A 16,215-nucleotide genomic window follows, 5' to 3' on the forward strand; every position below is an offset into this window, starting at 1 on the left:
ACCAAAAGAATTTTTTTTTTTACTTAGATTGCCAAAAGATTCAAGTGCTTGTGTCATACGTGTCTATTAAAATGCACTAGTATTGTTGGGACTTAATGGTTGTTTGTTCTTATTCAAAATCAATTAAAACAATGGAATCTCATTAAATAAAAATATTAATTTTATTTGTACTACCAACGTATGCACTTTTACTGTTTATACTATATGATATAAATGTAAAATATGAATTTAAAATTTAAATTTTATTTTTGTATCATATATTCAACCGCGAACAACTGTCAGTGTATATAATGTTGCCTCTTAATTTAAATCAAATTAGTGTGCCAGCCAATTTTTGTATCCATAATCCATTCTTCAAAATGAATTTGACCATGTAAAAACCGTCATCCATGGAAGAACATTTCTATGAGGAATAAACTCTGGAAGGCTGACGAGATTGACCATGACTTTTATAGGCCGTCTGTTTCGATTTGGCACAGTGGGCTTTTGTTTTGGGGCAGGACAGGGACAGATAATTTGGACGATGCTGGAGTTAAGGAACGTGGTATTGATGGGAAATATCCAATTTTTTAAGTTGTCAACTTGTCATGGTCCACACTCCACATCACTTTTCTTTACTTTCTCGGAAATTGTCTACTCATTTTTTACGTTTTACTAGTTTAGTGTGTGCATGTTTTCACTCCAACAATAGTAAAATACCATAGCTATTAAACCCGATTTGGAAAGGAACCCGGCAAAAGAGATGGGTCAACGAGTCACTGGTTCAATCAATGGATGAGTGGTTAAACCGGTGGGTCACTAAATATATTTAAATATTATGTTTTATAATTTTTGATATAAAATATATGATATAAATTGTAATAAATAATGCCATAGCAAATGCTCATTTAATTTAATTTGCTATAAAATAATTAATTCATATGAGAATCAATAAAACATAAATTTATTTAGTAATCCACCAAACTTTAAGTGTAAAATTTTATCTATGTTTAGTGTAATTTTCTAGCTTATTTACGAATTTTAAGTGCAAAAAATTATTAAAAATAATATTTATCTTTAAAAAGAATTATATAATATGTTATTTTTTAAATCCATTTTATAACTTACAGAGTTTGGGGGTCATAAATTTTTATTAAAAGATCCCAAATAAATTTGTTTTAGAGAACTTAAAAAAAAATAGAATTGACAAAACGTTTATATATTATAAGAAAACTACTCTATTAGTATATGGCGAAATAACCTGGTGGTAAGCATGTTATAGCATTTGTCAAAGGTCCAAGGTTTGAATTCTAGCAAAGTTAACAAATTGTTTCCACAAAACCCGGTTTGTGGACAAAATCGGCCAGTTTTCAGTTTAATCCGGTCGAACCGTCGAGTCATTGACTAGTCAACGGTTTGCTTGCTCAAACGATCTAATTTAAAACCCAGTCCGACCCAATGGCCGATTGATCGGTTCGACCGTCGGACCAGGACGGGTTTTATAACTATGTATAGAACTTTGGAACTGTGAAGCATGGTTCACTTATGCTACAAAGGAGTCGGATTGTGAAGCTTTTGTAATTAGAACCATGGGCCAGAACATGCTTGTGGTATGACTTTCTATCACAAGCATGCCAACTCAAGATTTTTAGTTGGATATTATATGGAGTTTTTGAGATTGAATAGGAAGGTTTTATGGTTTTTGTTTAACAAAAAAAGTATATCAGGAGCTAAATGTGCATATTACCAAGGAGCAAGTATACAAGACACTCGGAAAAGGCAAAATTTTGATTCAAAGCAACTACGAGTAGCAAGATACAAAACTGTGGAACTACTGTGAAGAATTATTAATATCAAATCTAAGTTTCATAGTTCATATGAAGGTAGAGGTAGATGAGGTCATTCGAAAGGAAAGATTCCAAAAGCTTTATATTTGTTACGTAGCCTTGAAAAAGGCTTCAAGACCAGGTGTAGACTAGTACTTTATGTTGATGGTTGCCACCTAAGAGGACCACATCAGAGAATACTTTTAACAGATGTAGGAATAGTGCAAATGACTACATTTATCTTATTGCATATGTAATAGTTGAGGTTGAGAACAAGAGCTCCTAGAGTGGTTCATTGAATTTTTGAAATACGATCTCAGCATCCATGAACATTTATCAGTGATAGATAGGTGTGCAAATGAATTGAGTCGAGTCAAATTTCGATATAATTTTACGAAACTCGAACTCGAGCTCAAGCTCGACGAGCTCAAAATGTCAACCTCGAGCTCGAGCTTAAAAAAATTAAAAAAAAATTATTTTATTTTTAAAAAATAAATAAAATAATAATTTTTCTTAACAAATAATAAATATTAGAGATATATATGTAATTTTACTATTAAAATAAAAAATAAAAATATATATATGTATATTTAATCGAGCTCGAACTGACTGGCGAATTAACAAATTTAGTATTTTTGAGCTCAATGTTGACCAAGTTCGAGTCGAGGTCGAACTCGAGCCACTCGTGATCGGCTCGCTAGCGGCTCGATTCATTTGCAATTCTAGTGATAGGCAAAAGGTAGTTCATATGCCTTTCCTTCATCTTCATTACTAATCACAGGTCTTTGAATATTTTTTTCTATGTTGTGTGATAGGGATTGGATTTAGCAATTCGAGATTTTCTGCTAGGTGTGGAGCACAGGCACTGTGTTAGATATCTCCACAATAACTTTAAGAAATTTCATCCATGTAAGACATTAAAAGGCATGTTTTGAACTTGTGTCCGATCTGCATATATGAATAAATTTGGGAGTAAAATGGATGCATTGAGGAAGTACAATGAAAAAGCTCACCAATGGCTATTGGACAATACATCCCCACGCCATTGGTCGAGGTCACATTTTAGGACCTCATCCAAATGTAACATTCTCCTTAATAAATTGTGTGAAAGTTTTAATTCTATCATATTAGAAGCAAGAGAAAAGCCCATCCTTGGTATGCTTGAGAACATTATGATATATCTTATGAAAAGGTTAAGGACAAAGACAGAATGGATGACAAAAAGGAACGATGATATCTATCCAAAAATTCTATAAAAAAAAAAACTTGAAAAAGCAAAAGATGATGCAAAGGAAAATATTGCAAGATGGTCTGATGATGATAAGTCTGAGTTTACACACATGTATGGAGGCACATTTGTTGTAGATCTAAAAAGACATTTTCTACGTTGCATTCTTTTGACCAAAAATAAGCCAGAGAAATTTGTACATCCATGTTACACAAGAGCTGCATATCTGACGGCTTATGAGCTAGTTATTGATCCAATTAATGGACCTAACAATTGGAAAAAATCTTACAAAACCCCCTTTGTGCACCAAAGAAAAAGGGACTATGCAAATGATGAGTCACAGACTGAGTCAAAGAGATGTACATGACTATTTAGGAAGGGGACTATGCAAATGATGTGCACCTATTGCAAGAAAAAGGGATATACCAAGAGAAAATGCCCTAAGATCATTGGATCTGAAAATGCAAAATGCACGAGAAGAAGACCATCTTTCAACACTAGTAGGTGCAAAAAATGCAAAATTCTTGGTCATAATTTCAAACTTGCTCATTAACTACCAAAGAAACTCAGGATAATGCTAATTCAACTACTAGTATGACTGTTATTCATTAAATGTCCCTAGATTACTCCATAACACAACTAATCTTATTTTCATTACAACTGACAATGAGCTTAGGGACACCGGTATGTCCTCACAAAATGAGACAATGGAAGTTTTGAATTCATGTATGTATTTTATTCATATTTTATCTTATTCTTTCTGCTGTTTCACATCTTGACTTGTTGTTCTTGTATATGCTACCTATATAAGTTATTGAAAAAAATGTAAATGTCCATGCTACTGGAACGGTTGAGAAAATTAAAGTGCAAGCTATTGCTCCAGAAGCAAGCTCTCAAAAAGTGCCTAAGACTGCCTGTTATTTTTGTCATAGTCTAGGACATACCAAACAATCTTGCCCCTATTAGAGAGCACAAGCTTGGAGAAATAGGGTAGCTGGTGTGAAAAGGAGAAAAGAAATAGTAAATTTAGGAACTATTGGCTTTATCCATATTTTGAACTAATTCTAAGGGCTGTTGAAAAAATGACTGTTAAACAATTGCATTTGCAGGTTCATAGGCTTCTGGATGAGCCATTTAATGTCGATCAAGATCCATTCTGAAGCTAGAAGTAGAGGCCTGGGAACACTTACTTGTTACCCAATGTGCAAGCTTATTTTGCTACGTTTTTAAAGAATTGGTGTCCATGCAATCTTTTTTTGTTGAAGTAGTTGTATGATCACTTTTGAAGAAATGATCAACATAAAAATTTTTGTGTAGCTACAGTTGAATGAGCTTTAGATTATAACATTAGGTGGTTTTTGAATTATTATAAATTGGTAGTTTGTGTAAGGACCCGAATTTTTCTTATTTTATTTTATTTTACTGGTTTAATTAATTATTTACTCACTCGTTTTCTCTGAATATTTTATTCCAATCTCTTTATACTCAATTACATGGAACTATGACCTACAAGTATTTTAAAAGTGCCTTGATTCGAAAATTTATTTCTGAAAACTCGTTTAGAGTGAATAGTGGATGCGCGTTTGGAGACAATAATCGATTCAAGAATACAATAAACTTGAAAAATTGGAGACTTGTTAATTAATAGGTATTTTTATGTTTAAGTACTCAAGTGTTAGTTAGTTATACTATCGTTATAAGAATTTATTAGAAATTTCACTCTATCGCGCATAAAACGAAAGTACGCGTTTTTGCACGCGTGATTAATTGAGGGACTTTGGAGACTTGTTTTTAGACTATTAAGAGTGAATAATAATAGTATAAATGGAAGTGCATTAGAGGCTTAGTGCACTAGTGAAACAAACCTGAGAGGAATCGGGCACGAAACGCGCCCAAACGCGCCTATTGAAGGGTTGACTTTGGAACATTTTTGGCCACACACTTAAGCTTCCTCAAGAAGTTTTCTCATCAGCAAACACTCTCCAGCAAGAGGAAGAAGACAACCCAAAATCTCCATCAATTCTTGCTTCATTTCTCACCCAAATCACTCCAAAATTTACACACACCTTACAAACCACTTGGTGATCAAGCTAAGCTAGGAAAGGAGTTTCATCTCACTGTTTTTCTTGAGCTTAAAATGACCGAAATTTTCTGCCTTATTCATCTAAGAAGGTAATCAACGATCAATCTCTTAATTCTTGATTTATGGAAGTTATATTGCACTTATGAGCTCATAGATTCACATGGGAAGCTTTATATTGTTTGAAATCTTGTGAGTGGGTTCTATGAAATCCCACAATGGCTTGATGAACTGATTTAATTATATTTGATGTTATTTATGTTGGATTAGTGCTTAATCTAGTGAAAATAAGTTGTATTGTGAAAGATAGCTCAAAGGAAGTGAAAGGAAATTTTTACCGTTTCTGCCCCTGCCATTGCCGTGCACTTTGGTGCACTTTTTTGTGGTCCAATTGACTTATTTTTTGTGTAAATGTGTAACACAGGTTGTGTATAAAGTTTCCTCAAAAATTTAAGTGATTTGGATGAGTGAATGTTGAGATTTCAAAAATTTGCCAAAGCTGGAAACGGGTGTCCAGAGTGCTTTGGCAATATTTTTGTTTCGGCCATAACTTTTTTCTCCGATGTTGAAATTGAGTGCCATTTGTGGTATTAGAAATTAGACACTTTCAGTTTTCCAACGGTATAAAATTCATGCCTTGATTCCATCTGAGTGAGCCGTACCAGCCTTGTAAAGTTGCCTGTTCTGTTTCTCATCTGTACTGGAAGCCCTGTTTTGAGCTGTGACTTGATGCTCAATTATGAGCTAGTTGTGGACAGAATTTTAAAACAATTTCTTCTGAGAAATTGTACCCTTATGAATGTAGTTTTTAACGCCACCAACCACGCTCAATTCCAAGTTGAATTGAGTGAGTTGTGGCTTTGAAAATGACTCAGTGATGAAAAACCCTCCTTTTTGCTAGTTGAATGACTCTTTTTGAATTGGGACTTTTGATCTTGAAATTCTTGGTGTTAATCACCTACCAAATGTATCTTGGATATTTCTTAGACATTTGTCTTCATAAATGGACCATGTTTGAAAAGATTCGTTGGCCAAATGTTTTAAAAAAGGGAAATGGAAGTACAAGGCAGCTTTGCCTTGGAAAATTAGAATTTTAGTGACTTTGTTAACCCACTTTCCAAATGGATTTTTCTATGAAAATTGACAGAGGAATAGCCCTTATATGGTAGTGTAATACTACCAAATTTGGTGTCATTCCGAATCCATTTCGATGCCCAACCAAAGTCCCAAAATTCGTGATTTAAACCTAAAAATTAGCCTAACAGTCTCACTTTTTTAGCAACTTTGAGCCGCTATATCTTGGTGCTCAAAACTCCAAATCTTTTTTTGCTTGTTGTGTTTTAAACTTTGATTGGAGTTCCAAATTTTAGAGGCTAGTTCATATTGTGTGAATTTTGCCGAATTTCCAAACTTTATCAAAAATCAACCCAAATCTGTCTTGGTATTCCAAGATAACATCTTGGACCCAAAATTTGAATGTCTTCCAATTGGAATCATGGAAAAGTGTTTTCTTGGAACTTTTAGTACTTTAGAAGTAGTTTCCAAAGATACCAAATTTTCTAATTTTGGACTTTCAGAGAGTGAGTTATGATTTTTCAAAAAATACCCTAAACTTGATAAATTTTGGCCATTTTGAAAAGAATCCGCACGGGAATAATTTCATAGAATCCGGCCGTATATCCGGCCAGTTATTGGCCGGATAGTTAGCTGGATTGATGGTGAGATTTGAAAAAAAATTGGGTTTCTTCACTGCCTCGAATCTGGCCAGAAATCCGGCCGGATATCCTGCCAGTTCTTGGCTGGATTGTGACGTGGCATCTTCACGTCCGACTTCGATCGTTCGTTTGGAAATTTATTTACATGGTTTCATACCTACTTGTTTCCATCCAATGATTTTAAAGATAAAATCAGATTTTTACTTGAGTTTTAAACCCCACCTTTGAATCTCGATTTACGAGTAATTGAGCCTCATTTTTGTGATATTTTCTTAGATTGTACACTGGTGCAATCTTTCTCGATAAGTAGGGGTTTTAAGCGATAGTGTGTAATAGTTGATTGTTATTTGCTCAGGCGCTCAAGGGGACCTTCAAGAGGAACTCGAAGTGGACGCCTAAACACTTGTTTGAGCACTTACTCACTTGTTTCGAATTGGTGAGTGTTCCATATAGGAGTACGTTATTTGAATAGTTTTACGACATGTTTACTCCATGGTCATTATGTGTTTAACTGTTAAGTGTTACCGATAATTGCTCCTATGAACTTTTTCACTGTTCTAAGGCGAGTGTGTACTTTATCTCACTCGACCTACTAAAATGATAAATCTTACCGTTAACCGAGATTATTTACCGTCTACCATTTACCGTTTACCGTTCACTGTTTACCAATTTACTTGATTACCTGCTTACTTGATTACTTGACTACTTGATTATGTGATTACCATAAATTACGTGCTCACATGAATTTTTTCACAGTTTTACGGCGAGTGTGTATTTCATCTCACTCGACCTATAAATTTGATAAATTTTTACCGTTTACCAATTTACTTGATTACTTGTGCATGTTGTAAGCTCTAAGCTGAACTGGGCCCTGCCCTTGGTTACTGACCTACTCGAGCCAGGACTAGGCTCGGTCGGGTAGGTTGGAACCCTGGGACACCGTTTCGGTATACTCGAGTACTACCACTGGAGAGATAAGGTGATGGCCAGACAAACCGAGGGGATTCTGAAGTTATAAGGTGCAGTTGACCGAAATGGTTCCACTGGAATACCGTATCCTTCAATGTGTGTTTATTTTACATAATGATAACTGTTTCATGTTAATGTGCCAACGTGCGACCCTGAGCCATACCTGTGATATGTTCAAATTATTCGTACAATGATAACTGTTTCATGTTAATGTGCCAATGTGCAACCTTAAATCATACATTGGGTATGCTCAAATTACTTGATTTATTAGAACTGCTAGAGTGCTTTGGAACCTCACTAGGCTGTGTAACTCATTCCACATTTTTGTTTTCCTTAACAGGGTTCGAGACCAAGTGCTCGTGAATAGTGCTAGATTGTTTTCTTTTGGAAAAAACTTTAAGTTGTATTACAGCAGATGGCTGTAGTAAATATTCTTTTGAGTTGTATTAAGTTTGAGAGCTAACTAATTGTAAGTATGAAGTGTTTTGGAGTACTTTAAATATATATATTGAAGTTGTTCGAAGTATTCCTAGTTTTGAATTATGGATTGTACCGAGTCCTGGCGAGAGTTGGACAGGCGTTCCACCGATACCCTTGGGTTCGTCCTTGGGAGAAGTGGGGGCGTCACAGTTTGACTATTCTTTATCAAGTGCAAATGCTGTAATGACATCAAGTGACTCGTTTGAGTTTAGAAATGTCATATATCAAGCAAAATTTTGTCAAATTTTTTACTGCCAAATCACTGTTAGTTGCATTAGCTATTAGTATGCATTTCTGCCATCTGTACAAACAATCATATAGATATCAAACCAAGAACTCCCTTAACTGGTTCATTTCAAATTCAAATTGGTTTAGATCATAACTCAACAGTTTCATTCTCTGAACATAAATAGCTGATATACAAAATTCTATTACAAGCACTAGTTCATCATGTTCAATTCTAGCATTTTCAATTCTAATACCTCTTGTTATCGTCTTCCATTGCCAATAAGCACAACCAGAATTACAATGCAGTAATAAATACATGCCAACCAAACCATTTTCACTTTTGCATTCAATTTGTTGATTTAAATCTTCAACGCTGCATTTTCTCGTTCAGCACTTCTAAAGTCCCTCAATAGTGAAATCATCACATTCTTAGTCTTCTAGAGTAAGGATAGATCATACCATAAAAAAAACTTACAAGCGCCATGTTTCTGCATTCATAAATGCCAATTCAGAGTTTAGTTTTACAAAAAATTTCAAATTTTACTTATTCAAAAATTTACCTGAAACATTTACCCCATAACTTTTGCCGTCATAAAACCATTTCAAAGGGTTTTACTCTATCCTAGAAGCTACGACTCGACATTGCTCATGGAAGTTGCAACACAATTTTGTCTCCATTATAGTATTCATGATTCCCTTCATATATCTACTTCCCTAGTTCTGATAAATTTGAGTCGACGTTCTTCAAATATTGATCAATGCTTGAATTTGATGTTTCTTTGTCCCACTTTCTCCTTAGATGCATTTTAAATGCTATGATTTTGAACACCAGTTTCAAAATTTGACAGATTTGAGCACCTTAGAATGAACCCTAGTTTCACCCAATTTCACCATCGACTTTTTCTACTATATTTTTCGATTTTTATCGAGTGTGTAATTATCAGATTACTTGTTTTATTACCGATCATTGATGTTCCAAAAATACCCTCTTTTGTCGATCAATTAGGGGTCAGGTTGGATTTTGTTGGTGCTGCCAACATAGAGCTCCTTAATTGGAAGTGGAAAATGAGGTTAGGGACTATATTGGCCAGAATTAAAAGTTTGGGAACAAATTGACATTAGGCAAAAAGGTTAGGGACTAAATTGGTGATTTGCTTATCAGAAGAAAGGGCTTCATAAACCCTAGCATCTCAGCTTCTAAACCCCGCAAAATCACAGGGAGGGAAAAAAATAAAAACCAAGAAAGGGAGTTGATAAAATCATCATGCCCAAAAAGAAGAAACCATCCCACCTGAATCGTCCTGAAAAAGCCCATCAAGCTTCTAAAGGTACAATTTCTTTTTTATTTTTATTTTTGCATGTAGTTTTGAAGTTGTTAACTTTCTTTGCTCTGTTGGCTTATTGAATTACAAATGGTTGGATTTATGCTATTCTCGCTATGGGATTTTTATTTCAGTTGAATTCCCAGAAATTTATTTCTATAATGAAGGCTAACTTAATCATTGGTGGTGTTATTAGTGAAGAGAACTTGGATTTTGGCTTAGCATAGTTTTCATAACTTACGATAAAGGACTGAAATCATCAATGCTTCTGGTGGTTGTATTTGTTCATTGGATTGAAAAGAGTTTTAATTTTAGCCAGTTATTTTGATTATTAAAAGGAAGTCGATTCTCCAGTTGCAAAAGGAGTTGAGAGTTTGATTAAACCTTACATATCCAATAAAAGTCCTATAAAGAAAAAAATGATAGATCATGCCCAAGAAAAAGAAATTAGTCCATCCTAATCACCATAGAAAAGCCCTTCCAACCTGTAAAATGTACAGTGATATCAAAACAAATGTGTAATGTGTGTGATTCTATGTGTTTTTAATTTGGTTATGAAGTTTTTAGCTGTCTTTGGTTTCTTTTCTTCTTAAACTTGTTATGTTATCTTGCTCATAGATTTAATGTTTATGAAATCGAGTAATTTAATTTACAGTGATAGGGAAGTTTTCAGTTGTATTATTGTTCCTTTAAATGGTAAAATACATTGTAGCAACTCCAGCCTATGATTTATATTCATCCCAATGGAAAGTGACATGAAGTTTAATGTATTATATGTTGGTATTAGACTAGTTTGAAGTGTTAAACCTGTCATGTTTGTATTGAATACGGTCCCAATCCTATTTTGCAGTTGTTCTTCATGTGGTTAGTCAATAGGAATCTTTTAAATTTCTGGATAATGGATGAATAGGGAAGAGCTGGAAGATAACTTATCACTTAACCACTTTGGTTGATATAGATCTTTACAAATCTGGACTGAATAAGATGTGACAACTGGAAGTTCCCTGTAGCTGTTATTATCGTCAAGAAGGCTAGCAAATTTATGTGTTGAAAAAAATAAAGAAAGCTTTAACTGGTAAGTTTTGTGGATCTGCAAATGATACCTTGTTATGGTCATGGTGCCTTTTGAAGCTCTTGGTTGAATGATACGGTTTTTTCTCAACGATGAATCTGTACAGTTATAAATCAGATTCAAATGATAGATAAAGTATAGTGTAGATGTTACATACATACTGCTTGTAAACATGTATATATTTGGTGATGTTCTTAACTTAAACATCGTATGTCAGAATTACTGTTGCTTGTCGAGCAATTTTTAGTTTTTATCCTTATGACAACATCTTACTTGATTTTGCTTTTCTTTTCTTTTGCTTTTAAAACTTATAAATTAGGATTTCATGCCTTAGCATGAGATTATGACAGATATTAGCAATATGTCATAGACTATATGGTTTTTCCTAATTTTAGTTATCTTCTTTTGTTTGGGAAGAAACTATCAAGCACATACTCTACTTTTTATATCTATAAAGCATGCTCGTAATTATGAGTGTTCTTTAGTGGGTGATGCTAAGATATATGTATTTGTGCATTCAAATTTGAGTATATATGCATCAAAATGTTGGCTAATAAGTGTCATGTTTATATTTGAATTGAAGGGAAGAGCAAAGATTTTTTGGACTGGGAGGAGAACAGCAATTACTCTGCCTCATCTATAGAGTCAAAACTTTTGTTTTACAAAAAAGATGACTTTGCGCAGGTGCAAATTGCAAAACCAAAAAGCATTCGAATTCCCGATAAGAAACCCGATATATGCGTTGTTCCTGAAAGTAATGTTCTTGGAAAAGTGAAGGACTTTTTGGGAGTCATATCAGAAGCAAATCAAAGGCTACAATTTGATGCAAAGAACAACGCTGAAAAATATGATATTGAAGTGCTTCATGGTAATGAATCAGAATACATTGAAATGGATTTGATGTTGGGAGTTGCTGATCTTCATACCCCTGAGGCTCTTGCTGCTGCTGAGTCTGCTATGGCTGGTTCCCAGCCAACCATCTCCTTGGCTGCTAGTGTTAGTAGTGATGATGATGACCACCATGAAAGTAAAAATAATGAGGAAGTTGCTAGTGATGGCAGTGATGATGAAGAAAGGATGTTTAAGGCTACTGGTGAAAATTCCTGTAGTGATCCGTGGAGGATGCAACCATCCAATAAGCGACCAAAAATTGTTGAGCTCTCATAAATTTCTGTGATGCATAGATACGTAGGTCATTGCCCTGGGGAGCTCTTGTAGTTATTGCCAAACATTAAGCTAGAGCATTGGTTCACACTTCTCTAGCAAGAAGAATGGTTCAAAGGCAATAGCACATTATGTTGTCTGCTTAATACTGTATTATGTAGATGTTCAGTGGAATATCATGTTGTCATAGATAGTTCCTTGATGCTAAAATTTTTTTCTGGAAATACATCTCTGTGTTTCTTTTTACAGTATTTTTTGTATCATGCCTTTCAACGGTCATGGTTGTCGATGTTATTTTTCTTCATCCAAACATGAGATTTTGCTTCTTTCCCAATTTCTTCAACGTGTGTGATTTTTGGTCGATCATCAGTAGTCAGCTAATGATCATTTGAGCTACTTAAGGTTTTCTGGTGAGTTCATTTATAAAATGTCTTTGATTTATTTACTTCTGGAAGAGAAGAGCAAAGTCTTGCTGTTTGGTTTTCGGCTGCAATTCAATCTGCTTGGTTTTGTCAAAACTTTGCCTGTCAATTGGTCTGGACTGTCGATAGCCATTTTTGTTCACAATATTCATTATTACCGCTTAATTTCACCTTGAATCCATTACTATTGGAATTAAGCCCAAAGAATATATGCTTTGAATTTGTAATGTATTTGACCACAATATGGTTGTCATCCATAATGTAAAGTTTATTACCTCTTTTAGCTACTGCTTTTTGGTATCATATTTTCTTTGTTTCTCAATTTGTTTCTATTGATGCATGTATCGGATTGCTACTAGGGTAGAGTAGAGCATATCTGTCGTTTATATTAGAATTTGTGGCAGTTTCATGACAGTAAATATACATTCCACTGAAAGATGGGCTTAGTCGTGGGTTCGTTTGGGAGTGGATGATTTGGAGAGAAAAGAAGGGGAAAGAGGAGAAAGTGAACATTTCCTTCGTTTGTTAGTTTTTATTAGGAAAGAAAAGAAGAGAAATGGAAGGATTTAAGAGGATAAATAGTAAGTAAAAGTTTTCCTCCCAAATTGGAGAGAAATGGAGAAAAAGTTGGAGGAAGCTTATGAAAGTTTTTTAAAATACCTATTTTATCCTTAAAAATGTCTTGAACAAATATTTAATGACTTTTATATCCAAAATCATTCCACTAATTCTCAAAACTCCCAAACAACACAACAATCCCTTCTCTTCTCTCATAACTTAAGTTTTCCCTTCTTCTCTTTTCTATCCTAAACTCCCAAACTTAGCAGTCTTTATTTTATACTTTACCTCTTGTCTTGAATGGTTGAATACATACTTATCAAAGGCAAGTACACATAGAAAATCTAGAAAAGTCAATATAATCATAAAATGGATTATCAATATGAAACAAACGGATTCAGCAGCCTGCCAGAATGGAAAGCTATTTATCCAATTAACCACAATAAACATGTTTTTGTAATTGGGCAAGTGAGCATTTTCATTTTTTGCATAAGAATTTATAAGTCATGTTTGATAACTCAATTCAGAACTTAGATTAAATGGATTCACATCTTAACATATTCAGACGCGTTTGATAAAAAAAAATATTTGGTAGTTACAAGTTAATTTGGTCGTTACGATATTTAAGGGAATTATGAGAGATTATATTAGCAAATGTGATTAGGTGATTAGGGTAAAATTTCATTTTTTAAGGGTAAAATTAAAAGTTCAAAAAATAACATAAAATGTTTACCTCAACTTCCATTTCTCTCCCTTTATTATTGTATAGATATCATCTTCATTGTCAAGTTCTTTTGCTTTCAATAGCTGCATAAAATTCATTAGATGAGGATAGTAGAATTTAACCAAGAAGAGGTCATGGATAAGGCTGCAAGTTACAATTTGCACCTCACCTGAAATCAATGACATGAATAGTTAGGAGACGAAGAATATTTGCCCATTAATAAAAGGTTTGATTGGACTTGCACAATTAATCAAATATTTGAGCTAGAAAATAAAAAATTCAAAAGTATTTGGCTAAAACTTTTTCTAAAAGAGCAAGAGAAGACAAGATAAAATACACGATTAAGAAATCATAATAGTGAAAATTTTTTTTTAGTAAGATCAAATTTTAGTCACTTGACTGAGAAATAAAAAGGGGAGTCTTTGTTTGAGGGGGGAGGGGGGATTCAATATTCCAGTTTAAAATTTTGATCTTTTAACTATAAATTTTGAAATTTGAAACAGACTCAACGCTTCATGACAATTGCAATACTTTTCGAGAAAGAATAAACCTAAATAATTAATCGGCAATTGCGAAAATACCATATCGAAGCCGTGGCAATTATTATCATCTCACGTGCAACAGCCACATTCAAACAAAACTAAAGGGCAAAAGCATAATTCCAACAACAGTCCTTGCTTTTACTGCTTGTACTAGGGCTGCAAACAAATCGGCTCACGATTGGCCCAAATCCGAGCTCGATTCAAATTCGAACTCGAGTTCAAAAATACTAAACTCGTTAATTCGCGAGCCGACTCGAGTTCGATATTATATATATATATATTATTTTAATAGTAAAATTACATATATATTTCTAATATTTATTATTTGTTAAGAAAAATTATTATTTTATTTATTTTTAAAAATAAAATAACTATTTTCTTAATTTTTTAAGTTCGAGAGTCGAATTTGACTCGAACTCGAGCTCGAACTTTACATTTTGAAGTCGTCGAGTTCGAACTCGAGTTCGAGTTTCATAAATCTAGATTGAGACTCGATTCGATTAGACTAAAGGTCGACTCGACTCGACTCGTTTGTACTCCTGACTTATATCCAAAGTCGAAAAATGCTTAGCCACATATCTAAAATTATCAAACTAACTCGAAGCAAGCAATCAAAAATAGATGAATAGTGCCAAGCAAATTTCTTTTTATACTATAATATAAGAAAATCTTAGAATTTTATCAGTTTTTGATCTTATTGTTTCTAAAACTTGTTAATTTTGATTTTAAAGATTCTAGGTTGGGTGGTAAGAGGGGAGGGAGTTTAAGTGAGAGATTTCGGATTCAAAACCTCCTACCTACATTTTTTAAAAAAAGGCATTCTACTTCTTTTGTTTAAGATAGCTAATCGCTGTATATTACATGTATACTCACATGTCATAAAATTGTATGGACAAATTCGTGTTACCATTAACCTTGTTTGAAAAATATTCTATAGCTAGTTAAGGTTTAATAACTAATACGAGGTTTGAGAATTCGATTGCAACCTCCATATGTTTAAAATTCTACCTTTTAGTCTCTGTGTAATATTTTTGGAGAAGTAAATCAATATCAAACTAAAAGAATAATTATTGCTATCTTATTAAGTAGCTCAAATTAAAGTTGTGTATACAAACCAATTCTACAAGATTAAAGATCAGCACATTTGTTATTACTAATTTACTATTAATAGTTCCCATAATATTGCATAATGCTAATTTGGTTTATATGATAAGATGAAAATAGTATCTCTTAAGTTTCTTAATTCCTTTTTACAAATTATTGTTTTAAATCTTTTCACTCAATTTACATTTTTAGTCCAAAACAGACAGGGATAAAAAGTGAACTTTCAAACTATATGGGAGCTACACGTAAATCACCAGAACCACAGGGGATTACTAAATTTTCAGAGTATAAAATATTGGATTTCTTTTTTTGAGAAAAATGCAGTTTTGGTACCCAAATTTTGACACATGAGCGATTTTAGTTTCCAAATTTTGGACAAAAGCAAAGTTGGTACCCAATCTTTCAACTTTTAAGCACATTTAGTACCCTTGACAATTTTTTCCCAAATTACAATGGAAAAGAGTCACGTGATAGTCACATGTTCAGTAATAATTCTATAAAAATTGCCAAAAAAAATGTAAAATATCATTCTGACACTAAGTACCAAGTTCGAGAACTAAATTTTACTTTTTTAATATAATAGTTGTTGAATATGTGATTATCGTGTGACTCTTTCTGATTGCAATTTGAAAAAAATACATCAAGGGTAGTAAATGTGCTCAAAAGTTGAAAGATTGGGTACTAGATTTGCTTTGTGCAAAGTTTGAAGACTAAAATTACTCATGTGCTAAAGTTTGGGTACCAAAACTGTATTTTTCTCTCTCTCTCTTGTTTTTTTTTTTTTACTATTTTCGGGCACATA

General features: G+C 33.5%; 1 protein-coding gene across 1 annotated transcript; it reads left to right on the forward strand.

Moving 5' to 3' along the window:
• Window positions 1-9,690: 9,690 nt before the first annotated feature.
• Window positions 9,691-12,314, forward strand: LOC113732364 (uncharacterized). Its single transcript, XM_027258077.2, has 2 exons — window positions 9,691-9,833; window positions 11,483-12,314. The coding sequence occupies exons 1-2, from the start codon at window positions 9,770-9,772 to the stop codon at window positions 12,064-12,066; spliced, it is 648 nt and encodes a 215-aa protein (XP_027113878.1). The 5' UTR covers window positions 9,691-9,769; the 3' UTR covers window positions 12,067-12,314.
• The last annotated feature ends 3,901 nt before the right edge of the window (window positions 12,315-16,215 follow it).

This window comes from Coffea arabica, chromosome 2e (genome assembly GCF_036785885.1).
Source record: "Coffea arabica cultivar ET-39 chromosome 2e, Coffea Arabica ET-39 HiFi, whole genome shotgun sequence".
Classification (NCBI taxonomy): Eukaryota; Viridiplantae; Streptophyta; class Magnoliopsida; order Gentianales; family Rubiaceae; genus Coffea; species Coffea arabica.